We start from the raw sequence: 27,852 nt of genomic DNA on the forward strand, positions 1-27,852 counted from the left end.
AAATGACTAAAACAAGATATAAAGTATGTAGAAAAGATAATGGACCTATATATTTTTTGATAATATAATCTTTGAGAACTAACAATCACCAAAATAAAAAGCTAGACAGTAAGGGAGAATTGAAAAGTCCAAAAACAATTAATTTAGCTGCATTCCTTTTGTTATTATGTTTGAGCAAAATAACACAGCATTGTCCATGGAAAAAAAATGCATAGATTTGCAGGAAACTAGCTTTAAAACTACAATATTCTCTCCCAGCTCCATGGCAGAATACGTAGAATTGCAGGAAATTAGCCTTAAAACCGCCATATTCTCTCTCCGCTGTATGGAAAAATGCATAGAATGGCAGGAAATTAGCTTTAAAACTGAAAACATTTCATCAATGTGCAGCGGTACAAGGAATTTGAGGTAGATAATGTATGTACATGAAGGCAGGGTATAGTGACTACTCGTCAGGATAGATCAAATCAAACTTTATTTGTCACTTGTGCCGAATACAACAAGTATTCAAGAAGAGCGCAGTTCAAGAAGAGTTAAGAAAATATTTAGCAAATAAACTAAAGTAACACAATAGCGAGGCTATATACAAGGGGTACTGGTACCAAGTAAGTGTACGGGGGTACAGGTTAGTTGAGGTAATTTGTACATATAGATAGGCGTGAAGTGACTATGCATAGATAACAGCAAGTAGCATACAAAATAAATGGGAGAAGAAAATTTAAATAGTCCGGTAGCCATTTGATTAATTGTTCAGCAGTCTTATGGCTTGGGGGTAGAAGCTGTTACGGACCCTTTTGCTTTTAGTCTTGGCGCTCCGGTACCGTTTGCCGTGCGATAGCAGAGAAAACAGTCTGACTCGGGTGACTTGAGTCTCTGACAATATTATGGGCTTTCCTCTGACACCACCTTTTATATAGGTCCTGGATGACAGGAAGCTTGGCCCCAGTGATGTACTAGGCTGTACGCTCTACCCTCTATAGCGCCTTACGGTCAGATGTTGAGCAGTTGCCATACCAGGCGGAGATGCAACCGGTCAGGATGCTCTCGCTGGTGCAGCAATAGAACTTTGAGGCTCTGGGGACCCCTGCCAAATCTTTTCAGTCTCCTGAAGGGGAAAAGGTTTTGTCGTGTCATACTCACAACAATAATAAGTGTAAAAAAAAAGAACAGAGTGTATAAGAGTGTGAGTGTGCGTGTGTGTATGTACATTCGGAAAGTATTCAGACACCTACCCATTTCCCACATTTTGTTAAGTTACAGCCTTATTCTTAGATGAATCAAATATTTTTTCCCCTCAATCTACACACAATACCCCATAATGACAAAGCTGTGAGGGGAAAACAGGTTTGTAGCCTCCCTACCAAAAAAATAAATAATAATATTTAGAAACCCCCCCTTGCTATGAGACTCAAAATTGAGCTCAGGTGCATCCTGTTTCTCAAAATTGAGCTCAGGTGCATCCTGTTTCCATTGGTAATCCTTGAGATATTTGTACAACTTAGAGTCCTCCTGTGGTAAATTCAATTGATTGTACAGGATTTTAAAAAGGTCCCACAGTTGACAGAGCATATCAGAACAAAAACCAAACCCTGAGGTCGAAGGAATTATCACTAGAGTTCCGAGACATGAATGTGTCAAGGCACAGATCTGGGGAAGGGTACCAAAACATTTCTGCAGCATTGAAGGTCCCCAAGAACAGTGGCTTCCATCATTCTTAAATGGAAGAAGTTTGGAACCACCAAAACTCTTCCTAGAGCTGGCCACCCGGCCAAACTGAGCAATCAGGAAAGAAGGGCCTTGGTCAGGGAGGTGGCCAAGAACCCCAATGGTCATTCTGACAGAGCTCTAGAGTTCCTCTGTGGAGATGGGAGAAGGACACCATCTCTGCAGCACTCCACCAATCAGGCTTTTATGGTAGAGTGGCCAGACGGAAGCCACTTCTCAGTAAAAGGCACGACAGCCCGCTTGAAGTTTGCCAAAAGGCAACTAAAGGACTATCAGACCATGAGAAACAAGATTCTCAGGTCTGATGAAACCAAGATTGAACTCTTTGGCCTGAATACCAAGCGTCACGTCTGGAGGAAACCTGGTACCATCCCTATAGTGAAGCATGGTGGTGGCAGCATTATGCTGTGGGGGTGTTTTTCAGCGGCAGGGACTGGAAGACTAGTCAGGATCGAGGGAAAGATGAACAGAGAAAATTACAAAGAGAACCTTGATGAAAACCTGCTCCAGAGCGCTCAGGACCTCAAACTGGAGAGGAGGTTCACCTTCCAACAGGACAACGAAAGTAAGCACACAGCCAAGACAACGCAGGAGTGGCTTTTGGACAAGTCTCTGAATGTCCTTGAGTGGCCCAGCCAGAGACCGGACTTGAACCCGAGGTAACATCTCTGGACAGACCTGAAAATAGCTGTGCAGCGACGCTCTCCATCCAACCTGACAGAGCTTGAGAAGATCTGCAGAGAAGAAATCATAGAAACTCCACAAATACAGGTGTGCCAAGCTTGTAGCTTCATACCCAAGAAGACTTGAGGCTGTCATCGCTGCCAAAGGTGCTTCAAGAAAGTACAGAAAAAAGGGTCTGAATACTTATGTAAATTATTATTTAATTTAAAAAATATATATAATTATACATTTGCAAAAATGTCAAAAAACCTGTTTCTATTTGTCATTATAGGGTATTGTGTGTAGATTGATGAGGTGGGAAAACAATAAAATAGATTTTAGAATAAGGCTGTAACGTATCAAAATGTGGAAAAAGTCAAGGGGTCTGAATACTTTCCGAATGCACTGTATGTGTGTGGGTTTATAGTTCGGGTATCAATAATTTACTATTTAGCAGTCTGGCTATTTAGCAGTCTTATTATGGCTTGGGGATAGAAGTTGTCTCAGAGCCTGTTGGTCAGATGGTAGCAGAGTGAACAGTCTATGGCTTGGGTGGCTGGAGTCTTTGGCAATTTTTCATGCCTTCTTCTGACACCGCCCGATAGAGTTCCTCGATGGCAAGGACCTCTGCCCAAGTGATGTACTGGACTGTTCGCACCACCATCCATGGCGCTTTTCAGTAAAGAGGGGTGCATTTACCATACCAAACAGGCGGTGATGCAGCCAGTCAAGATGATATCGATGGTGCAGCTGAATAACTTGAGGATCCGAGAGCCCATGCCAAATCTTTTCAGCTTACTGAGGGGAAAGAGGCACTGCCTTGCCCTCTTCACAACTTTGCAGGTGTGTGTGGACCATGGTAAGTCGTTAGTGAGGTGGATGCCAAGGAACTTGAAGCACTTCATAATTACAGATGTGATTGCTAGAGGGTGTTAGTCATTTAGGCAGATTAACTTGGAGCTCTTGGGAACAGGAACAATGGTTGTCAGCTTGAAACATAAAATGGGATTACAGACTGGGACAAGGATAAATTGAAAATGTCATTGTAGACACTTGCAAGCTGGTCTGCGCTTGCTTTGAGAACGCACCCCGGTATTGCGTCTGGTCTGGCGGCCTTGTGATTGTTAACCTGTTTAAATGGCTCTCACGACGGCCACGGAGAACAAGCTCACATAGCCATCATGAAAAACCTGTTTACACGCAAGCCAATTTATATTCCTTCTAAGCAGGCATAAAAGGCATTTAGCTCATTTGGGAGTTCTGCATCACTGGGCAACTTCTGCCCTTTGTAATCCGTTATCGTCTGCAAGCCCTGCCACATACGACGAGTGTCGGAGCCGGTGTAATAGGATTCTACCTGTCCATTTGCATGTTTGATGTCTCGGAGGTCATAGTGGGCATCTTATATGCTTGTACTCCTCAATGCAATCGAATGAATCCAGGAACATATCCTAGTCTGTACTAGCAAAACATTCTTGTAGCCTCTTGCCTGCTTCATCTGACCACTTCCGTATTGAGTACACTGGTACTTCCTGTTTGAGCTTTTGTTTGAAAACAGGAGAATAGGTTCATGGTTAGATTTGCAGAAGGGAGAACGAGGGAGGGCCTTATATGCGTAAACACAAGCCCATGTCTCAAGCACAAGCTCACGTGCTAGTGAGTAGCCAGCTAATATTTATATATTTCAAGTTTAGCAAACACATCTATTTGCTAGCTAACAAGGTAGAAGAGTTAAACTGTTATGAACAAACCCTTCTGTCTGTCTACAACTGTCTGAATAGCATGCTAGTCTGTCCACTTTGTTCAGATGTTCAATCAAGTGGCATACCTTATGTATCAGAATGAGAATTTGTTGTACATTTATAAAAAACGGACTAGAACGCTAGTAAATCTAATTTTATTGTGGGTGTAGCGAAATGCTTGTGTTCCTAGCTCCAACGGTGCATTAGCATCTAATAATTCACAACAATACACACACAAATCTAAAAGTAAAATAATGTAATTAAGAAATATATAAATATTAGGAAAGCAACGTCGGAGTGGCATTGACTAAAATAGAGTAGAATACAGTATATACAGTTGAAGTCAAAAGTTTACATACACACAGGTTGGAGTCATTAAAACTCATTTTTCAATCACTCCACAAATGTCTTGTTAACAAACTATAGTTTTGGCAAGTCGGTGAGGACATCTACTTTGTGCATGACACAAATCATTTTTCCAACAATTGTTTAAAGACAGATTATTTCACTGTATCACAATTCCATAGTGTCAGAAGAACAAAGTTGACTGTGCCTTTAAACAGCTTGGAAAATTCCAGAAAACTATGTCATGGCTTTAGAAGCTTCTGATAGGCTAATTGCCATCATTTGAGTCAATTGGAGGTGTACCTGTGGATACATCTCAAGGTCTACCTTCAAACTCAGTGCATCTTTGCTTGACATCATGGAAAAATCCAAAGAAATCAGCCAAGACTTCAGAAAAAAAATTCTGGACCTCCACAAGTCTGGTTCATCCTTGGGAGCAATTTCCAAATATCTGAAGGGACCACGTTCAATAGTAAAAAAGTTCAATCCGGCTGCATGTAATAACACCAAAAAATGTCTGGGTTAATAATGTAATAAATAACACATAAAAAAACGTTAAAGTTACTTAGGAGCTAGAAGCAGAGCTACCATGGCTATCGGCGCCCTATAATAGTCTTTGGCTAAAATGCTGTTAGCGGTAGCCACCGTTTGCATTGACAGATTCATTTGGAATGCTTTTCCAACAGTCTTGAAGGAGTTCCCACATACGCTGAGCACTTTTTGGCTGCTTTTGCTTCACTCTGCAGTCCAACTCATCCCAAACCATCTCAATTGGGTTGAGGTCAGGTGATTGTGGAGGCCAGGTCATTAGATGCAGCACTCCATCACTCTCCTTCTTGGTCAAATAACCCTTACACAGCCTGGAGGTGTTTTGGGTCATTGTCCTGTTGAAAAACCAATAATAGTCCCACTAAGCCCACACCAGATGGGATGGCTTCATGCTACAGAATGCTGTGGTAGCCATGCTGTTTAAGTGTGCCTTGAATACTAAATAAATCACCAACAGTGTCACCAGCAAAGCAACCCCACCTCCATGCTTCACGGTGGGAACCACACATGCTGAGATCATCCGTTCCCCTACTCTGTCTCACAAAGACACGGCGGTTGGAAGCAAAAATCTCAAATTTAGACTCAGAACAAAGGACAGATTTCCACCAGTCTAATGTCAATTGCTTGTGTTTCTTGGTCCAAGCGAGTCTCTTCTTATTATTGGTGTCCTTTAGTAGTGGTTGCTTTGTAGCAATTCGACCATGAAGGCATGATTCACACAGTCTCCTTTGAACAGTTGATGTTGAGATGTGCCTGTTACTTGAACTCTGAAGCATTCATTAAAGGCTGGTAACTCTAATGAACTTATCCTCTACAGCAGAGGTAACTCTGGATCTTCCTGTGGCGGTCCTCATGAGAGCCAGGTTCACAATAGAGCTTGATGTTTTTTGCAAGTGCACTTTCAAAGTTCTTGAAATTTTACTGATTGACTGACCTTCATGTCTGAAAGTAATGGACTGTCATTTCTCTTTGATTATTTGAGCTGTTCTTGCCATAATACAGACTTGCTATTTTACTAAATAGGGCTATCTTCTGTATACCACCCCTAACTTGTCACAACACAACTGATTGGCCCAAACGCAATAAGAAGGTATGTAATTCCACAAATTACCTTTTAACAAGGCACACCTGTTTATTGAAATGCATTCCAGGTGACTACCTTATGAAGCTGGTTGAGAGAATGCCAAGAGTGTGCAAAGCTGTCATCAAGGCAAAGGGTGGTTATTTGAAGAATATCAAATATAAAATATATATAAAACACTTTTTTGGTTACTACATGATTTCATGTGTCATTTCATAGTTTTGATGTCTTTACTATTATTCTATAATGTAGAAAATAGTCAAAATAAAGAAAAACCCTTAAATAAGTAACACCTACTTATTTAAGGGTTTTTCTTTATTTTGACTATTTCCAAATGTTTTGACTGGTACTGTATATTTGATTCTTGCGATACAAGCATATCGCATAATATAATACATTCGATATATCGCCCAACCCTTCTTCGGCGTTTAATAAATTACATCAACAGTACATTTAAACCAGAAATGGGATCCAATGGTTGGATATAGACGTTGACTAATGTCTAAAATGCTCATGGCATGATCTAATGACGTATGGATGAGTTATGGTATGATGAGGTGTTGAAATATAAATGACTGGCTATATTTCATGCATATTTGGCCAAAGGAGAACTGAAACTGGTTCAGCCTCCCACCTGACACCAATGTAGCGAATTTATAATGATGCCAATGGGAGTCATAGTTCAAATAAATTAATGCAGACTCAGTGGGCTTCTCTAAAGACATGTGCTGTAACCTCATGAGCTGTGTGAATACAAAAGGCACAAGTGTCTGAAATAGGCTAAGTAGTGAGGCCTAAAAGAGATCTGAGAAAAACCATCAATGGCTCTTTGTATGTATCATTGTTGATGACATCTGTTTCTCAGAATCCTCAGTGGTTACGGTGGGAAAACATTCGTAGAATCAGCTTAATAAAATGTTCTCCATCAGGATGCGGGTTGCGTAAGAGCAAGGCCAGAGATGTCTGAAGGGTCTATCACATCACTGCAGGCCCACTAACTTCAGCTGAGTGACATTCTTTCATTCCACTTTAGACTGACTGCTCCATTCTTGCTTAAAGATGTCTCAAGAGAGAAGGCGGCAGATTCATAACGCATTTGTACTGGGGTGACAGAGATCCCTTCAGAGACCCACTTCAAATTTGAACATCCCTCTGTTGTTTTGGCGTCCAGATCGGGGCATTCAGGAGTTGTTGGTTCAATTCCTGCATGGTCACATGCACTAAACTTGTGTTAACCATCAGCCGTTTTGGGTCAAAATCAAACAATCGTTGCATTTCAAAACCTCCATCATTCATGTACTGGATTCAACTACTGAGATATCTAATCCTGCATTTGCCTTTACCTCTCTGCTCTGTTTGTTGATATAGAGAAGTTAATGTGTTTGTGGGAGTAATTTCATAAATGGTGAAGTAACCAAATTATGGGCTTTTGTTTCTCTCACCACAAAGCAGCAGTTTGGTGGTGTGTATGTTTACTACTCTCAAATCAGATCAACACACCCACCAGATGTATCAAGCTTCTTACTGAAGCCAGTGATAAGTAGAAGATAGACATCTATTCAAAGGTTGAGATTTGCGGTCTAGTAAGGTAGTGAGCGTAAGTCCTCTGGTGGGGCTGAGCAGACTGATATAAGTAGAAGAAAATAAATCTATTTAAAGGTTGAGATTTGTAATCTTGTCAGGTAGCTAGAGTAAGTCCTACAGTGGGGCTGAGTAGTTTGTAAACATCCTCAAAATAACAAGACCGATAAGACCTTATAGTAGTCTTCTTGGGGCAAACTGCTGACAGAAATCCAACATTTAGCCTTGTGTTTACTCTCCCGTCAGCTTTCAAGTCATGAAGTCCAGACTTAACTCGATGTGACACAAAGCAGTCACATTTAAATCAGATCTTATGAAAGCATACAGGCCCAATGTGATATCAATACCGTAGGCTAGAGAAACTGAGGCGGGAGTCAAAGTGAGAGGGGAAGGAGCCTCTGTCAGACTGTATTGTACTGTACAGAATATGAGAGCTGACCGTCAGTGACAAATACATTTTCTCTATCTTCTCGATATGGGAGAATAATTTCAAAAAAAGAATGCTTTTTTTTGCATGTCAAGATGAAGACTCATTCATTCAGTAGTTCAGGCTACTTTAACCCTAAAAACCAGACAACACGTTTTGATTGAATAGACCTAAACTTAAGCAGCAATGACATACAGCCATTACAGGTTTGGTGAGCTTGTTCTCTGACACAGTTCTTCTTTATTTTGCCCTAATGTCTTTCGCAATGTCTATGGACTCAAGTCTTCACTCACTTGAGGAAACTGAAACGATGTAAATGTTTAACAATCGCAGATAAGAGGGAATTGGTGCCACATAAGGAATTACTGTAGTATTGGCCAACAGTATTCTGCGTGGCATCACTAAATATATTTGCTTAAGTACTGTTCTCCCATATAGTGTTTTAGCTATAATACTGGCTTGGGTGGCTGTATAATACTGGGTGTATTGCACTAAATGATGGGGGAATTGAGAATGCTTGAGAAAAGATGGGGGGGTGACCATGGTACTCACGGTTGGGAGTGGGCGGTCTCATAGCGTTCAAAGGCGTGGCCCAGGTCGTGCTTGTTGTTCATGTAACACTGCGTGCACAGGTCGTAGTCAAAGCACACCTTACACTTCCAGCGCATCCCCATGATGCCATGCTTCTTGCAGCTGTCACAGATGATGTTGGAGTGGCGCACACCTGAGACAGAGAAAAGAGAGCGAGAGAGTCAGAGAGGTGGACGGAGGTCAAGAAGCCTAGCAAATGAGACGCTTGACTGATGAAAGAGACATCGAGAGATGCCGCTCTTCCTCATCCCTCTCCCTTGCTCTCCTTTTGACTCTCCTTCTCCCACTTTTTAGGCTAAAATTGAAGCCTTATTGGCTTCTGAGGCAGAAAAATGATGTCTTTAATGGCGCAAAATGCAGACTAATCCTGCCGTAGCACTTGGCATTTGATTCTAAAACAGGGCTGTATTGCCTGTCTCTATTTTTGAGTCGAAAGGAAATGGAGAAAGCGTCGCAGAGCAAAGGGCATCTAAGTAAACACAAGCTTGAGGAAGCTTGCTTGAGTCATAGAGATGAGACATAAATAGCTAAAAAATAAAAAATGATATACAAAAAAATGTATCAAACTTGAATAGAGTTTAAAGCCGGACAGCTGACAATGATGCTTTTAAAAAGGCAATTTCCCCAACTTTCGCAGAGATCACATTCACGGTAAATGCTGTGCATGTTGCCTCAATCGGAAATGTCCTTTAAATGTCAAGCTTGCATGGATTAGATTGAATCCCGGCCTCACTGAATATGGTTTTATAGACAGTAGGTTGTTTTATACACAAGTACTAGGGATGGGCACGGTTAATTGAATATCTAGATATCCGAAAGGACATTAATATTTGATTACTGGAGTGTGCATTTTTGTATAGAAAAATTATTGTAGGCCTATTTTAACAATGAAAAAGCTTTGTTATAAATTAAATTATCCTAGTGATATTGTTACCTTCAGGGATATACCATGACATTTGAAACACTTAATAAAACAAACTTGTGAATGTAGTTTTTATAACTGCATTGCACTACTGCTGCACATTTACCCTCCAGTATGCACCGACCTCAGGAATGCTATTTCCCCGCTTAAAATAGCAATTACAGGCGCGCAACTAACAGAGTTTCCACAAGACCTAACAGATCAATGCAAAACTCACTAGAAAACCTTTTCATAACAGAATCAGTTATATCGTCAAACTTCTCTTTCACTGTTGCTTTTAGCCAAAAACTAGAAAACTACTCGGCAGTGAGTGTTGCAACCAAGGACAGAGGATTTTTACACTCTACCATTCTGTGAGCTTGTGTGGACCACCACTTCGCGGCTGAGCCGTTGCTGCTACTAGACGTTTCCACTTCACAATAAACAGCACTTACAGTTGACCGGGGCAGCTCAAGCAGGACAGAAAATTGACGAACTGACTTGTAGGAAATGTGGCATTCCATAACGCTGCTCTGGAGTGGTGCAGCAGTCTAAGGCACTGTATCTCAGTGCTTGAGGCGTCACTACAGACCCTAGTTTGATTCCAGGCTGTATCACAACCAGCCGTGATCGAGAGTCCCATAAGGCGGCGCACAATTGGCCCAGCGTCATCTGGGTTAGGGATTGGCCGGGGTAGGACGTCATTATAAATAAGAATTTGTTTTTAACTGACTTGCCTAGTTAAATAAAGGTTAAATAAAACACACAAAAAAAAAAACAGTGCCATGTTGAAAGTCACTGAGCTCTTCAGTAAGGCCATTCTTCTTCTGTCAATGTTTGTCTATGGCGATTGCATGGCTGTGTGCTCAATTTTATACACCAGCAACAGATGTGGCTGAAATAGCTAAATCCACTAATTTGAAGGGGTGACCACATACATTTGTATATATAGTGTAACTTATATGCATTTCAAAACCTGTGGTGGGGTGATCAGGGCTCAGTGCTCACCGATCTGGGCGTTGTCGTAGAGCAGCAGGTCGTAGGAGCCTTGGTAGCCTGTGCGGTAGTTGGTGCGCGTGCCACTGTCCCACTGCACCACCACCGTCTTGTCGGGTGTGGTGGTGCTGCCCTGCCGCCCGATCTCCACCACCGTGCCCACGTGGCCGTCACCGTCATCCTGGTTCCCCCACTTCCAGTCCAGGCCACGCACCACACGCATGCCTACCTCCATGCTGCCTCTGGGGCCTGCCAGGCCCGAGGGCCACGGCTTGGTGGGGTTGCCTCCGCTGCTGTTGCCGCTGCTGCTGTTGCCGCTGCTGCTGCGCCTACGGAGCCTGTGCAGGGCAGGCCGGACCCACGCCGAGGGCAGGGTAGGCACCACAGGTGGAACCAGGGGCTCCGGGACCAGATCAGGGGTGACTGAGGGGAGAAAGAGAGAAAATAAGAAAAAATACCAAATCAGTTGGGGCGCTGTCTACTAGAGAAGGTGTGAATCGTCCGAGGTGGTTTCAAACTTTTCCGTCGCGATGTCCCCGAAGACCCATCCGCTAGCCCCAGCCCACTAGCTTTCTGAATCGCTGGGTCTCCCGTTTTATTTCACTGTAGAGCCCCCAGCCCCGCTCAACATGCCTTAGATAGCTCTCTTGTCCCACCCCCCACACATGCATACACCTCACCTGGCTTAACTGGTGCCTCCAGGGACACAAACTACCTCATTGTCACTCAATGCCTAGACTTACCTCCACTGTACTCACATCCTACAATATCCTTGTCTGTACATTATGCCCTGAATCTATTCTACCGCACACAGAAATCTTCTGTTTCTTCTCCGATCCAAACACACTAGACGACTAGTTCTTATAGCCTTTAACCATACCCTTATCCTACTCCTCCTCTGGTGATGTAGAGGTTAACCCAGGCCCTGTAGCTCCTAGCACTACACCCATTCCCCAGGCACTCTCATTTGTTGACTTCTGTAACCATAAAAGCCTTGGTTTGATGCATGTTAACATCAGAAGCCTCATCCCTAAGTTTGTTTTATTCACTGCTTTAACACACTCCGCCAACCCTGATGTCCTAGCCGTGTCTGAAGCCTGGCTTAGGAAGGCCACCAAAAATTCTGACATTTCCATTTCCATTCCCAACTACAACATTTTCTGACAAGACAGAACTGCCAAAGGGGGCGGAGTTGCAATCTACTGCAGAGACAGCCTGAAGAGTTCTGTCATACTATCCAGGTCTGTGCCCAAACAGTTCAAGCTTCTACTTTTAAAAATCCACCTTTCCAGAAATAAGTCTCTCACTGTTGCTGCTTGTTATAGACCTCCCTCAACCCCCAGCTGTGCCCTGGACACCATATGTGAATTGGTTGCCCCCCCATCTATCTTCAGAGCTCGTACTGTTAGGTGACCTAAACTGGGATATGCTTAACACCCAGGCCATCCGACAATTTGAGCCTACAAGTCAACTGGGTTAGACAATCTGCACCCTCTCTTTCTAAAAAGTTAGCCATCAAAATTGTTTCAACTCCTATTACTAGCCTGTTCAACCTCTCAATCTCATACAAATTGTCAAGGAACCTACCAAGTACAACCCTAAATCCATAAACATGGTCACCCTCATAGATATCATCCATGCCCTAAATACACCTCTGCTGTCTTCAACCAGGATCTCAGTGATCACTGCCTCATTGCCTACGTCCGTAATGGGTCAAGTGGCGACGCCTCATCACTGTCAAACGCTCCCTAAAACACTTCAGCGAGCAGGCTTTTCTAATCGACCTGGCCCGTGTATCCTGGAAAGATATTGACCTCATCCCGTCAGTAGAGGATGCCTGGTTGCTCTTTAAAAGAGATTTCAGCACGATCTTAAATAAGTATGCCCCACTTAAAAAATATAGAACTAAGAACAGATATAGCCCTTGGTTCTCCCCAGACTTGACTGCCCTTGACCAGCACAAAAACATCCTGTGGCGTACTGCATTAGCATCGAATAGTCCCCGCGATATGCAACTTTTCAGGGAAGTCAGGAACCAATAAGTCAGTTAGGAAAGCAAATGCTAGCTTTTTCAAACAGAAATTTGCACCCTGTAGCACTAATTCCAAAAGGTTTTGGGAGACTGTAAAGTCCATGGAGTATAAGAGCACCTCCTCCCAGCTGCCCACTGCACTGACGCTAGGAAACACTGTCACCACCGATATATCTACGATAATCGAGGATTTCAATAAGCATTTTTCTACAGCTGGCCATGGTTTCCACCTGGCTACCCCTACCCCAGCCAAAAGCTCTGCACCCCCCCGCAGCAACTTGCCCAAGTCCCCCCTCCCCCCGCTTCTCCTTCACCCAAATCCCAGACAGCTGATGTTCTGAAAGAGCTGCAAAATTTGGATCCCTACAAGTGAGCTGGGTTAGACAATCTGGACCCGCTCTTTCTAAAAATTAGCCACAAATTGTTGCAACCCCTATTAATAGCCTGTTTAACTTCTTTCGTATCGTCCGAGATCCCCAAAGATTGAATAGCTGCCGCGGTCATCAAGACACTCTAGACCTATATCTATCCTGCCCTGCCTTTCTAAAATCTTTGAAAGCAAAGTTAACAAACAGATCACTGACCATTTCGAATCCCACCGTACCTTCTCCACTATGCAATCTCATTTCTGAGCTGGTCATGGGTGCACCTCTGCCACGCTCAAGGTCCTAAACGATATCATAAACGCCATCGATAAAAGACAATACTGTGCAGATGTCTTCATCGACCTGGCCAAGGCTTTCAACCTTGTCAATCACTGCATTCTTATCGGCAGAATCAATAACCTTGGTTTCTCAAATGACTGCCTCGCCTGGATCACTAACTAGTTCTCAGAGAGAGCTCAGTTTGTCAAATCGGAGGGCCTGTTGTACGGACCTTTGGCAGTCTCTATGGGGTTCCACAGGGTTCAATTCTCGGGCCGACTCTTCTTTCCTCTGTATGTATCAATGATGTTGTTCTTGCTGCTAGTAAACCTCTGATCCACCTCTACGCAGATGACACCCTTCTGTATACATCTGGCCCTTCTTTGGACACGGTGTTAACAAACCTCCAAACGACCTTCAACGCCATACAACACTCCTTCCGTGGCCTCCAACTGCTCTTAAATGCTAGTTAAACTAAATGCATGCTTTTCAACCAATCGCTGCCTGCACCAGCCCGCCCGACTAGCCTCACTACTCTGGACAGTTCTGACTTAGGTATTTGTCGATACAAATTCTGGTTAGACTGTAAACTCTCCTTCCAGACTCACATTAAACATCTCCAATCCAAAATTAAATCTAGAAATCAGCTTCCTATTTTGCAACAAAGCCTCCTTCACTCATGCTGCCAAACATAACCTCGTAAAACTGATTATCCTACCAATCCTTGACTTCAGCGATGTAATTTACAAAATAGCCTCCAACACTCTACTCAGCAAATTGGATGTAGTCTATCACAGTGCCAGCCGTTTTGTCACCAAAGCCCCATAAACTACCCACCACTGCGACCTGTATGCTCGTTGGCTGGTCCTCGCTACATATTCGTCACCAAACCCACTGGCTCCAGGTCATCTATAAGTATTTGCTAGGTAAAGCCCCGCCTTTTCTCAGCTCACTGGTCACCATAGCAACACCCACCTGTAGCACGCCCTCAGCAGGTATATTTCACTGGTCACCCCCAAAGCCAACACCTCCTTTGGCCGCCTTTCCTTCCAGTTCTCCAATTACTAATGAATTGCAAAAATCACTGAAGCTGGAGACTTATATCTCCCTCTCTAACTTCAAGCATCAGCTTACCGATCACTGTAACTGAACACAACCCATCTGTTAATAGCACACCCAACTACCTCATCCCCATATTGTTTTTTGTTTGTTGCTCTTTTGCACCCCAGTATCTCTACTTGCACATCATCCTCTGCACATCTATCACACGCTAAATTGTAATTATTTCGCCACTTTGATTTATTTATTGCCTTACCTCCCTAATCTTACTACATTTGCACACAATGTACGTAAATATTTCTCTATTGTGTTAACTGTATGTTTGTTTATCCCATGTGTAACTCTGTGTTGTTTTTGTCGCACTGCTTTGCTTTATCTTGGCCAGGTCGCAGTTGTAAATGAGAACATGTTCTTAACTGGCCTACCTGGTTAAATAAAATATCATTTTTAAAAAATGAGAATCGGAATTTGAGCTTTCATTGTGACAAATAGTAATTGTTGCCAAGCAGCCTTTTCTGTAAATAAGCTATTCACCGCCACTTCATTGCTTAATCATTTTATGATCTTGACACATTTTAAAAGAGCAGTGAGACTAAGCCCCAAAACAATGATGCTCAACACTCACCCCAGAGATACTGTGTGTTTTAGTCTGCTGAAGGACACACAGTGAAGCTGCAGAAAAAAAAAGTCTTAGGTCTTATTAACCCGATTACTGAAGCTCTGATTGTTTTTTCCCCCACATCCTTCCTGGAACATTCACTGAGCACCATGCTGTGACATGGGCTAACTCAGAGAGGAGCAGCTGGACATTAGACACCACTAACATGCCCCACTGCTCTACTCTCTACCCCTGACCTGACACAGCAGCCACACACAGTCTACCACACAACAACTATACAGGCATGCCCTCATCATGAAGCCATGGCATGTAGCATGGCTTAAAACCCAACAAACACGGGAAGGAAGTCTTTATTCGTGTGGACTGAGTCAGCAGAAAGGCAGGAACCTCCAAAGAGAGGTATTCCAATCAGTCAGCCAACCGGGCAGACTGCATACATGGCCTACTTTAGCCCGTCTTACATAGCATTGCTCTTCAAGGAGGAATGTCTCAGTTGACTGGTTGTTGAAACACTGATATTCAACCCTCCGCATCTTCCTCGAGGACGCATGCTTAGATCCAGCAGACTGTCTACACAGCCACAACCAAAGAGGCTAAGGCACGTTAACGGTCAATTAATTCACAAATGCTATTCAGCGATGGCTTAACTACTATTGTTGAGGAGGGGGAAGCCTACCTCGGTTGTCTCTCGGCCAACCCGTTTGGCTTTGGTTGATTTCTGTTGATCATGTTGGTGGTAGCATTATTTGATGCTGCCTCGGTGGTCTGTGTCTACATTACACAAGAGGAATCTAGGGGAGCAACTGCATAGATAGAAGCAGGCAGTCCATCCACCTGTAGATGTGGACGGAGCAGACTATATCAGCCTGTCTCTCTGCATCCTCCTCCTCTGCCTGGGCTGCCTACCGTGGGCTTGTAGCCCTTATGTAACAGCCTAAAGAATTGTGTGTGTGCAGGTGTGTGAGAACGAGTCTAATAAAAACAAAAGCCTGTCAGAAATGGATTGGAATCTTAAACGCACTCAAATTTGATGCAATTATTCTAACCCACAGAATTGCGGACAGGTATTCCTTTAAATTGTCACTACATCACTCGAAAGACTATTTCACACTCACAGCTTCCAATAACAGAAGGAACCTGCAACTATTAGGCTAGTTCTACCCACGCACAAAACACTACCTAGGAGGCTTCACGGTTACAAACATTCATTCACCGAGTGACACAACCGATGCCAATGTGGACCGAACTCGGTTCATATCACTATTTTTTGTTGTCTAATTCAGTGTTAATCCCAGGATAAGTATCAAATTACGTGGTTTAGTATAGGCCTAAATCCATCTTAATCCTGCAGCAATAGGCAAAACAAAATGATTATAAATGTTTTAAAATTATATTTGTTTGCTTATGTAATTTGTGTATTAAAAGGTATGTGCTTTAGCGTGAAAGCATATGGAGTGGGGGGATTAGACGGGGAATAAGAAGGCTGCTCATACTCTCTTTCTCCAGCCCCAAAATTACAGTTTAGGCTGCTTTCACTGGATTAAAAACTCTGGCCAGTCATCTAACTCAGTCCACAGACCCTGATGGGTACTAACTAATTACCATCGCTCCACAATTCACTGTCACGGGGTTTGTGTGCATGCAAACAGGAAGACATCAACATCCAATTCCATTATTTTCCATGGCCCTCTGTTCGCATAACTCCTGTGTTCTCTCTCTCGCTGTGTATGGATCCACACAAATTGGACTACTTCACTGTCAGTTGTGTCCTAGTTTGGTTTAGAATAAACAAATCAGAATGGAGAAAGACAATTCAGCAAGCCTGTGACAGTCTAAAGTAGCTTCCCGTCCTCGTCTCCTTTTGATCTACTGGAGAGGTTAAAGCAATAAGGCAGATATCCTGGCAGTTCTTTCAGATCACTCCAGCTAGGAATACAGTACAAGATAAGAAACCAGGAGAAATAGATAGTCTAAGATAATTGAAATTACTCATATGCACCCTGGATGAAGAAATAATTGGAGATTAGGGAGAGAAGATACACCCCAAAAGAGAAGGAAAAATCTCCCTCATGCACCTACAGTTGAAGTCGGAAGTTTACATATACTTAGGTTGGATTTATTAAAACTCGTTTTTCAACCCCTCCACAAATGTCTTGTTAAACTATAGTTTTGGCAAGTTGGTTGGACATCTACTTTGTGCATGACAAGTCAATTTCCCAACAATTGTTTACAGACAATTACAAACAATTATTTCAGTTAATCACAACTCCAGTGGGTCAGATGTTTACATACACTAAATTGACTGTGCCTTTAAACAGCTTGGAACATTCCAGAAAATGTCATGGCTTTAGAAGCTTCTGATAGGCTAATTGACATCATTTGAGTCAATTGGAGGTCTACCTGTGGATGTATTTCAAGGTCTTCCTTCCAACTCAGTGCCTCTGCTTGACATCATGTGAAAAATCAAAAGAAATTAGCCAAGACCTCAAGAAAAAGAATTGCAGACCTCCACAAGTCTGGTTCATCCAAGGGAGCAATTTCCAAACACCTGAAGGTACCATGTTTATCTGTACAAACAATAGTACTCAAGTATAAATACCATGGGACCACGCAGCAGTCATACCGCTCAGGAAGGAGACGTGTTGTGTCTCCTAGAGATGAACGTACTTTGGTGCGAACAACAGCAAAGGACCTTATGAAGATGCTGGAGGAAACAGGTACAGGTATTATATCCACAGTAAAATGAGTCCTATATCAACATAACCTGAAAGGCCGCTCAGCAAGGAAGAAGCCACTGCTCCAAAACCGTCATAAAAAGTAAGATAACGGTTTGCAACTGCACATGGGGACAAAGATCGTACTTGTGACTTTTTCCACATTGTTACGCTACAGCCTTATTTTAAAATGGATAAAAGCAATCTACATACAATACCCCATAAAGACAAAGCATAAACACGTTTTTAGAAATGTTTGCGAATTTATAAATTCAAAATGGAAATATCACATTTACATAAGTATTCAAACCTTTCCTCAGTACTTTGATGAAGTACCTTTGGCAGCAATTACAGCCTTCTTGGGTATGACGCTACAAGTTTGGCACCCATGTATTTGGAGAGTTTCTCCCAACCATCTTCGCAGATCCTCTCAAGCTCTGTCAGCTTGGATTGGGAGTGTTTCCTGCACAGCTATTTTCAGGTCTCTCCAGAGATGTTTGATCGGGTTCAAGTCCGGGCTCGGGCTGGGCCACTCAAGGACATTCAGAGAAGCCACTCCTGCATTGTCTTGGCTGTGTGCTTAGGGTTGTTGTCCTGTTGAAGGTGAACCTTCAAACCAGTCTGATCCTGACCGCTCTGTACTTTGCTCCGTTCATTTTTCCCCTCAATCCTGACTAGTCTCCCAGTCCCTGCCACTGAAAAACATCCCCACAGCACGATGCTGCCACCACCATGCTTCACCGTAGGGATGGTACAAGGTTTCCTCCAGAAGTGACGCTTAGCATTTAGGCCAAAGAGTTCAATCTTAGTTTCATCAGACCAGAGAAACTTGTTTCTCATAGTCTGAGAGTATTTTAGGAGCCTTTTGGCAAACTCCAAGTGGGCTGTTGTATGCCTTTGACTGAGGAGTGGCTTCCGTCTGGCCACTCTACCATAAAGTCCTGATTGGTGGAGTGCTGCAGAGATGGTTGTCCTTCTGAAAGGTTCTCCCAGAGGAACTCTGGAGCTCTATCAGAGGAACCATCGGGTTCTTGGTCACCTCTCTGACCAAGGCACTTCTCCCCCGATTGCTGTTTGGCCAGGCGGCCAGCTCTAGTAAGTCTTGGTGGTTCCAAACTTCTTCCATTTAAGAATGACAGAGGCCACTGTGTTCTGTGTTCTTGGGGACCTTCTTTGCTGCAGACATGTTTTGGTACCCTTCCCCAGATCTGTGCCTTGACACAATCCTATCTCGGAGCTCTATGGACAATTCCTTCAACTTCATGGCTTGGTTTTTGCACTGGCAACTGTGTGTGCCTTTCTAAATCATGTCCATCAATTGAATTTACCATAGGTGGACAAATTGTAGAAACGTCTTAAGGATGATCAATGGAAACAGGATGCACCTGGGCTCAATTTCGAGTCTCATAGCAAAAAGGTCTGAATACTTATGTAAATAAGGTATGTTTTAATTTTTATCAAATTAGTAAAAATTAAAATTAAAATAATTTTGCTTTGTCATTAAGGGGTATTGTGTGTAGATTGACTACGAAATATTTTTTGTCAAGGATTCTAAACACTTTCCGAATGCACTGTGGGCGAGCATGAGCGCAAGCAAGCCAAAACTTAACACCAACACAGCAGTCCATATTTAGTGTGCCCAACAGGGGGTTGCGGTTGCATGTGCAGGGAGACAGAGGTGGTAGCCAGACAGGGTGTCCTCACAGTCCTCCCTGGGGTGGACTGGGTCCCAGGTAGGCCACCTGTTAGGAGCAATTTCTGCAAATCTGTGTCTGAGGGCTAAGAGAGAGGATAAGCAGCTCTGCTCCTCATAACAGATGGACTGGCCTCTGTCACACATCCGCTAAGGACCTATCTGTGAGGCCAACGTCACCACACACAAAGACACACACACCGTCGGACACAGAATTACCTTCCAACGTAATACTATCTAGGTGCTTATTGAGAAGAAAATCAGTAATACAAGTAGGCAACATCTAAATTGAGGGCCATTTTCTGATAACAGTGCACAAGACACATACCCTAGTCTCCAACCCTGTATAGGTGGATGAATCCTAAACATTACTAATCAATCGCTCACTTTGGCCCTCTCCCAGAATTCTAAGCATTACATAAGAGGCAAGTGGATAACGTTTCAACGGTATAATAATCAATAGGGAAATATTCACATTTTCCTAAACAGAAATTAACACTTTCAAATTGTTTGCCCGTTTATAAGAACAAATATCAGACAGAAAATGCCATATCTGTCCCATATGCTATTGTGAACATTTGATTGACTTGACTAAAATTTCAAAGGTATAATAATGTGAGCCACTGGTAAAGGTAGGGTTGAGTGCCTAAACGACCATGTTATCCTATCACAATAACATATGATGCCCATCTACAGTACATCTAGACAGCTGTAAAAATGTGGGTAATGCACATTCTCTCTGGCTAATAATGTATTTCATCATATAGGTCTATGCATACACATAGCTTGAAGTAGGTAGGCCTATATCGATAGAAATAGGCTAGGTACTTGCTTTGAAATTGCATAAACCTACAGTAGCCTATAATGTTTATTAAGGATTTTAATAAAAACTTAAATATCTACTCCAAATTCAAATTCAACGATGTGAGTGTCAGCTATGACATGACATATTGACTTTGAAAAAAATATATTTTGGTTATTGAACTACAATAGGTGAAGTGGATTTACATCCAGTAATGGAATTTCATCATGCGTCCATGATCTGTACTATACAGAGATGCATAATTATGGACATGAATGTCATTCTCTTAATTGTGAAATATCCTAAATAGGTACACAGAAAGCTATAAATATGCAAATATCTCCATTTGCACATTTGGGTATTATTCTACATACTGGCTATTATTTTAATGAGCTCTGCCTCCAAACAAGATCAAATTTGGGTTGGTCCGGACCAGACCAAATGTGAACCAATCATATATGTTTCACAACTTTGGACATCAAAGTACAGCACAGTAGAATACAGTTCAGTTTAACACAGTACACTAGTGTACTCAACTCCAGTGTGTACTGTACTGAACTCTACTCTTCTTTACTGTACTCTGTGCTATACTGAACGATACTCTACTTGACTGTACTGTCCAAACTTGTGAACTAAACAGTGGTTTGCCACTACTGAGTTCCCATTGTAGCCAATAAAATTGCAGATTATTTTGGTAAATTCCATTAACGCAACGAGTTTTAATCACATAATTCATAAGGTTTATCAGTAAAAACAGCAACTAAATTCATAGGTATAACGTTAATTGTTACTTCTGTGAACCTTCATTATCCTCCCTCATGAGGGAGAGAAATTAGAAAATATCTTAGACGTGGGTTTTTGGTAACAGAATTGAGGCACAAGGCAATGTTTAAATTTACAGAAGTTAGAAAAAAAAGTCTCAAATTAAATATAAGTGTTGATGTTAGTTGGCTGGAGTCTTTACTTCAACACTATTGTGTTTTAATGCATTTCAAATACCTTTTAAGGCTTTTTCTGGTATGTTTTCTTTCCATCTGTTTGACCCAAAATTAAAGCCTTTGATTAGTCATCATTTTTAAGATGGAAAATGTTTGGAAAATGGTTTAAAAATGTACATGTGCCTTCATTTCTCCAAAATAGAGATCGCTTTCATTTGATACCCAATTTGACATGTTCCTATGGACTTCACATATTGGTGCTCATGGGTCCTTTTACATGGAAATGACCTGGACAAACGTCATTTATCATTTCAGGCTCATGACTTCCCTTGTTTTTCATTTGGTGTAGCTTACAAATATTGACCGTTTACATTGAACCAGTGACAGAAGACATATTCCAACAGGAATAAAGAAGGTACTTTCTAGAAAGTGGGACTAACACAATAGAATGTTGGACGAGGCAAATTCAACACTACAATGGGGGGGGTGCACAGACAGTGAAATGGTTATTCCGTCATCCAAATTTAGGCTATACATCAGGGGTACTCAAGTACTATTTGAGAAAGTCCGGTCACACAAATGTCCTAGGTTGCTACGGTCCGACTGGATATTGTCATTTGTCGGAGTAGTTACAACAACCCCCACTTTGCAAGCCATGAGACCCCAAACTATTATACTGTTCACACCCCTTGTTGGCAAAGAGACATTTTTTACATTTCCAAGCTCATTTCCTGAAATTCTACACATTTTGCCATGGGGCAGAGAAAATGTTACAGCTTTAAAGCCAATTTTCTGCAATTATACCAATTTCGCCATGTCTTATGTTCATATGATACCAGGGGTCGAGACCCTACTGGAGTCCCTATTTGTATGCATGTAAGTACAGGGCATTCAGAAAGTATTCAGACCCCTTGACTTTTTCCACGTTTCGTTACATTAGCCTTATTCTAAAATGGATTACATTAAAAACATTGTCCTAATTAATCTAGACAATACCCCATAATGGCAAAGCGAACAGGTTTGTAGAAACTTTTGCAAATGTACTCAAAATAAATAAAAAAAAACAGAAATACCTTATTCATATAAAGTATTCAGACACTTGGCTATGAGACTCGAAATTTAGCTCAGGTGTATCCTGTTTCCATTGATCATCCTTGATGTTTCTACAACTTGGAGTCCACCGGTGGTAAATTCAAATGATTGGACGTGATATGGAAAGGCACACACGTCTATATAAAAGGTCCCAAGGTTGACAGTGCATGTCAGAGCAAATACCATGCCATGAGGTCAAAGGAATTGTCCCTAGAACTCAGGCAGGATTGTGTCGAGGCACAGATCTGGAGAATGGTACCAAAAAATGTATGCAGCATTGAAGTCCTCAAGAACACAGTGGCCTCCATCATTCTTAAATGAAAGAAGTTTAGAACCACCAAGACTCTTCCAAGAGCTGGCCCACCGGCCAAACTGAGCGGTCCTCAACTGGCAGCTTCATTAAATAGTACCCGCAAAACACCAGTCTCAACGTCAACAGTGAAGAGGCGACTCTGGGATGCTGGCCTGCTAGGCAGAGTTCCTCTGTGTCTTCTTTTGCCCATCTTAATCTTTTATTGGCCAGTCTGAGATATGGCTTTTTCTTTGCAACTCTGCCTTGAAGGCCAGCATCCTGGAGTCACCTCTTCACTGTTGACGTTGAGACTATTTAATGAAGCTGCCAGTTGAGGACTTGTGAGGAGTCTGTTTCTCAAACTAGACACCATAATGTACTTGTCCTCTTGCTCAGTTGTGCACCAGGACCTCCCACTCATTCTATTCTGGTTAAAGCCAGTTTGCGCTGTTCTGTGAAGGGAGTAGTACACAGCATGTACAATCTTCAGTTTCTTGGCAATTTCTCGCATGAAATAGCCTTCATTTCTCCGAACAAGAATAGACTGACAAGTTTCAGAAGAAAGTTCTTTGTTTCTGGCCATTTTGAGCCTGTAATCAAACCCACAAATGCTGATGCTTCAGATACTCAACTAGTCTAAAGGCCAGTTTTATTGCTTCTTTATTCAGAACAACAGTTTTCAGCTGTGCTAACAATTGCAAAAGGGTTTTCTGATGATCAATTAGCCTTTTAAAATGATCAACTTGGATTAGCTAACACAACGTGCCATTGGAACACAGGACTGACGGTTCCTGATAAATGAGCCTCTGTACGCCTATGTAGATATTCCAGGATTTAATTTTTTTATCTGCCGTTTCCAGCTACAATAGTCATTTACAACATTTACGATGTCTACACTGTATTTCTGATCAATTTTATGTTATTTTAGTGGACAAAAAAAAAATATTTCAAAAGCAAGGACATTTCTAAGTGACACCGAATTTTTGAATGGTGGTGTATATATACACACACATACATACAGTGTATTCAGAAAGTACTCAGATCCCTTGACTTTTTCCACATTGTTATGTTACAGCCTTGTTTTTAAAATGCCAAGAGTGTGCAAAGCTGTGATCAAGGCTGTCCAAGGGTGGCTACTTTGAAGAATCTGAAATATAAATATATTTTGATTTGTTGAACACGTTTTTGTTACTACGTGATATCATGTGTGTTATTTCATAGTTTTGATGTCTTTATTATTCTACAATGTAGAAATTGGTGAAAATAAAGAAAAACCCTTAGGTTTTTAGGTGTTTCCAAACTTTTGACTGGTACTGGTTGTAAGCAAGGTATTTCTGAATTTTTAAATTAATTTGCTAACATTTCTAAAACCCCGTTTTTGCTTTGTCATTATGGAGTATGGTGTGTAGATCTTAGCATGTAATTTTAGCAAAAGGCTGTAACGTAACAAAATGTGGAAGGGAAGGGGACTGAATACTTCCCAAATGCGCCCACTAAATTATTACTATAACTGACAGTCCAATTTCTCCCATCAGAAAGTGTTGTTACCGTATGACATTACAGATCACCTACACAAACTTCTACAATGTCGCATAGGAAATGAGTGTCTAATTTTCACATCATAGAGCTTCTGAACCACTCTCAAACCACTTCACCACATAACAGACCTAAACACAAATCTCAACAGAAGCTTGAACAGTACCTACGGAGTATACCATTATTACTCTAAATAATGCAACAGTGAGCTACAGTAGTTTGTACACTTAAAGAGAGAGAAGTAAACTCACTTCCCATGATCTTCAGCCCATTCCTGAACATCTTGAAGAGCTCTATTCCAGAGTCACAGGACACCATGAGCAGCTTTGTACTGTGTCAGTGCCTTGTCAATGTGACTAACTATGGACCAGTCATCCTGCTAACAGGGGAATAAATATGTTCCAGCAGTATCTCTACTATTTGTTTTTGGGGTGAACTTTGCTCTTTTGTTTTAGGAACTAACAGTTTTTGGTCTATTTCTCAAGGACAGAACATACTGGACTCACTATCTGTGACAACAAACAATGTAAAGAAATAAAGCTTTCTGTGAAAATATGTGGAAGGGTTGTAGCAATTGCCCTGTTTAAATCCATTCAACAGTAGCTTTGAACATTTACAGTAGGTGCTTAGATCAACCAAAATGTTCAGGGGAATCAAATTACCCGTGTAAAAGTATTATCATAGCTGGGCAAGACTTTTACTATGCATGATCAAATACACTACCCCTCATGTGAGAAATTTGTCTAATTCTACATTTCTAACAAATGTCACAGTTTGGAACCTCAATCTCAAACAGACTAGAGCTCTGCAAACATGTCTTGATAACACCTTTTTGGAGGTGCCAGAATATTTTATCACTAACCTGTTACGCAACAATTGTAAAAGGTAGTGCCTGCCTGGCCAAGCCTATCTGCTGGCTTTACTATAGTTTCCAACTACATATTGCACAATCTAGTAGTGTAGCCATTGTAGTATTGATTAAATTGCTAGTCTTTGTGCACATGCAAATATTTAACTTGTTTCCCTTTCTACGTCCCCTAACGCAAATGGGGCAGTTGTCATATTTACGAATAAATAAAATAAGGTCTTCATGTTTCATTTTAGAGTGAAAGAAAAATGTTTCCAGGTTACTGCCATGTTACCAAAAATACACTCCCTTAATTTTTGTGAACCTTCAAATCAAAACAATTTAATAGCTATAGCAACAGTAAAAGCAATAGGCTACATGCACTACCAATGTATTACCAGAAATATGATAAGGAATAACATTAGTCAGAATATGCAGATAGTATTCTCATATCACCATGAAACTAGTGAAAATGTATTTAAATATTGTAGTACTGCTACATATGTGGTTCGGTTCGTAGGTTTGTTTACCTGTTGGAATAGACGCGTGGGGCACAGTCAGCAAGCCGAGAGACACAAAAACAGGGTAGGAGAGGTGGCGGCAGCCTCCGATCTGCACAAGATGGTGAAGACAGAGTTCTACAGCACCTCCTGGAACACCTCCAGTGAGATAGATAGAGGGGGGGGGATCCTGGGGCTAGAGCCCTATGCTGTGGTGGACAGTGAACCAGAGGTTAAGTAGCCGCATGCAGGCAGCGTTACGGCAGCAGCATCCTCCCTGTATTCAGCTTCTATGTGGGTAATCAGAGCTGGAGGGCAGACAGGCAGAGTGGAGAGGGCCTTCCTGGAGGATGCGGCCAGCGTTTAGTCCTTTGTGCGCGGTGTCAGCAGGGATTATCGGAGGAGCAGGGCAGCGGGGAAAGCGACTGCCCAGGCAGCGCACTCAGACCTGCGCTCATGCATGCACACACACCGACAGGCTTCTCTTCTGCTGCTAAAGCCGTGTTCTCACTCATCAACACACATGTGCGCGTGCGCATTTTACACACTGTGCTGCACAGCCTTCCCTTCCATGCCCCAGTGACACCTCTCTCTGTCTTTGCTGCCAGTGAGCAGACGGGCAAAGAACAGAGAAGGGGGGGAGGGGCAGCGAGAGCAGGGGAGGAGGGAGGGGGCAATGTGTTTGGAGAGGGGTTGTGCTTTTGGGGGGAAGAAAAGGGGCCATATGGAAGGAGACTTTATGAATGAGCACCTGCCATGGTTCCAATTTTCAATCATGGACTGTGAGTAGACCTGTGTGTGTTTCAAGTTATATTAGTTGTATGTATGGGATACACATGGTATACACCGTCCAACGAAATGCTTCCTTGTATGTTCCTTTTCGATAATGCAACAATAAGAAATCAAATATAATTACAAGCATAAAGTAAATGGCTCAGTAGAATAAACATTTTAGCACAAGTATAATACAGGAAGGCACAATTTATAGTCCAATATTTACATTTGTTTTGGGAGGGATTGGGGGGGCAAGAGCTTAAATTGTGCAATATTTGGCCATCATTAATACTGTAATAATAAATACTGTGGTGTGTGTGTGTGTGTAGATATAGCCAGGGAAGTGGAATAATGGGTATGTGTTTGTTCTCACGCTTTGAACAGCACATGGTCATGGACAGTAATTCAATAATGTGGGCACAGCTGTGGAGGGCATGAACAAGACAGTACATTTTGCAGTCAGTCATTCTACAAACAGTCACATGAACAGGCTACTGGGTAGTTCCACCTCAAAAAGCACAAGAAAGAGGATTGACACCAAACATCTGAGATTGTTCTGAAATTGTTTATATAGTTAATAACAGATGTGATTGGAATTCCTGCAACATTATTTTGTTTAAATATAAGTTAATTTATGATTCAGGTAATATTCAATAAATATAGTACCAGACATCTGATTTGGACCAAACGTCTTCCTACCAATGAGTAAGACACAAAGGAATCCCCCCACGGACCCCCCACATTTCATGCCAATCCCACCCCAACAACCAGTATCAGTTCTCTGTTTGACAACTAGTATGAGGCGGTGGCTTGAAGTATTGCTTATACATACTATGTAATGTATTCCCTGTTTTTCCCCCCTGTTGAGAAATTAAAGATTGAAAGTAGTGTGAATGTACCTGGTGGTTTTGACTACTAAATGCAGCAGTTCCTGCTATACCACTACACTTGTGTTTGTTAAATAGATCACAACATTTCCTTTGCAACTTTGGTGTAGAAACCTAATAGATTTGGCACATTATTCAAATACATTGTGTGGTCATCCTCACAATTCAAGCTAGTCCTCCATGAAAGCAATTCAATGTCATTCTCTTACCAACTTAATGCTTTAACCCAAACTCTTCTTGAATAGTCCAACAAGTAGCTCTCTGAGCAGGCTATCCTTATGGTGCAATTCTCATATGAAGACTTTTCCTAGTCCAAAACGTTGATGGAGAAATGGGCTAGGGACTAAAATGTTGTGACAACTCTAATAGATGCCAATATCATAAACATTGTAAAACAAGAGTGTGTGTTTGGGACTTGTCATTGAAGACCTTAACATTGAAACCATTAGAACTGCTGTAGCCTAATGTTCTGCTTGTTCACCAAGAATGGTCTAACAGTAATTAATCCAGACTTTTTTTAGGGGCCATTTCTTGAACACAGATTAAGCCTAAAGAAGGACAAACTGAATTGCTTTAATGAAGGACTAGCTTGAATTGTGAGGATGACCACAATGTTTCTATCTACAGAAACGAATTTAGAACGATCTGAGATGGTGGGTGTCATGGCTTGCTGAAATGACATGGAACGACTCACATGCAGCTGACATTCCTATTGCCAATTAGCCAATGATAAGGGGGTGGTGGTGAACCACACAGTAGACTAATTCTAATAATGAAGCCTGCTGCTCTGTCTGTAAACAAAGCCAGTCTTGTTGTCCATAT

At 42.0% G+C, this 27,852-nt stretch overlaps 1 protein-coding gene across 2 annotated transcripts in view; it reads right to left on the bottom strand.

The window, feature by feature from the left end:
* LOC118360942 (E3 ubiquitin-protein ligase MIB2-like) overlaps window positions 1–27,852 on the bottom strand; it is an 85,224-nt gene that overhangs the window by 52,666 nt on the left and 4,706 nt on the right. The window contains exons 1-3 of one of the 2 annotated variants that reach the window (XM_035740536.1): window positions 24,274–24,399; window positions 10,614–11,024; window positions 8,666–8,837 (exon numbers count right to left, since the gene is read on the bottom strand). In XM_035740536.1, the coding sequence (XP_035596429.1) occupies window positions 8,666–8,837; window positions 10,614–11,024; window positions 24,274–24,340 (650 nt within the window). In that variant the 5' untranslated portion in view covers window positions 24,341–24,399. Of the gene's footprint in view, window positions 1–8,665; window positions 8,838–10,613; window positions 11,025–24,273; window positions 24,400–27,852 lie in introns of those variants that run through there. The other variant, XM_035740537.2, reaches the window with a different exon arrangement.

The sequence above is a fragment of the Oncorhynchus keta genome, chromosome 28, assembly GCF_023373465.1.
Source record: "Oncorhynchus keta strain PuntledgeMale-10-30-2019 chromosome 28, Oket_V2, whole genome shotgun sequence".
In the NCBI taxonomy this organism is placed as follows: Eukaryota; Metazoa; Chordata; class Actinopteri; order Salmoniformes; family Salmonidae; genus Oncorhynchus; species Oncorhynchus keta.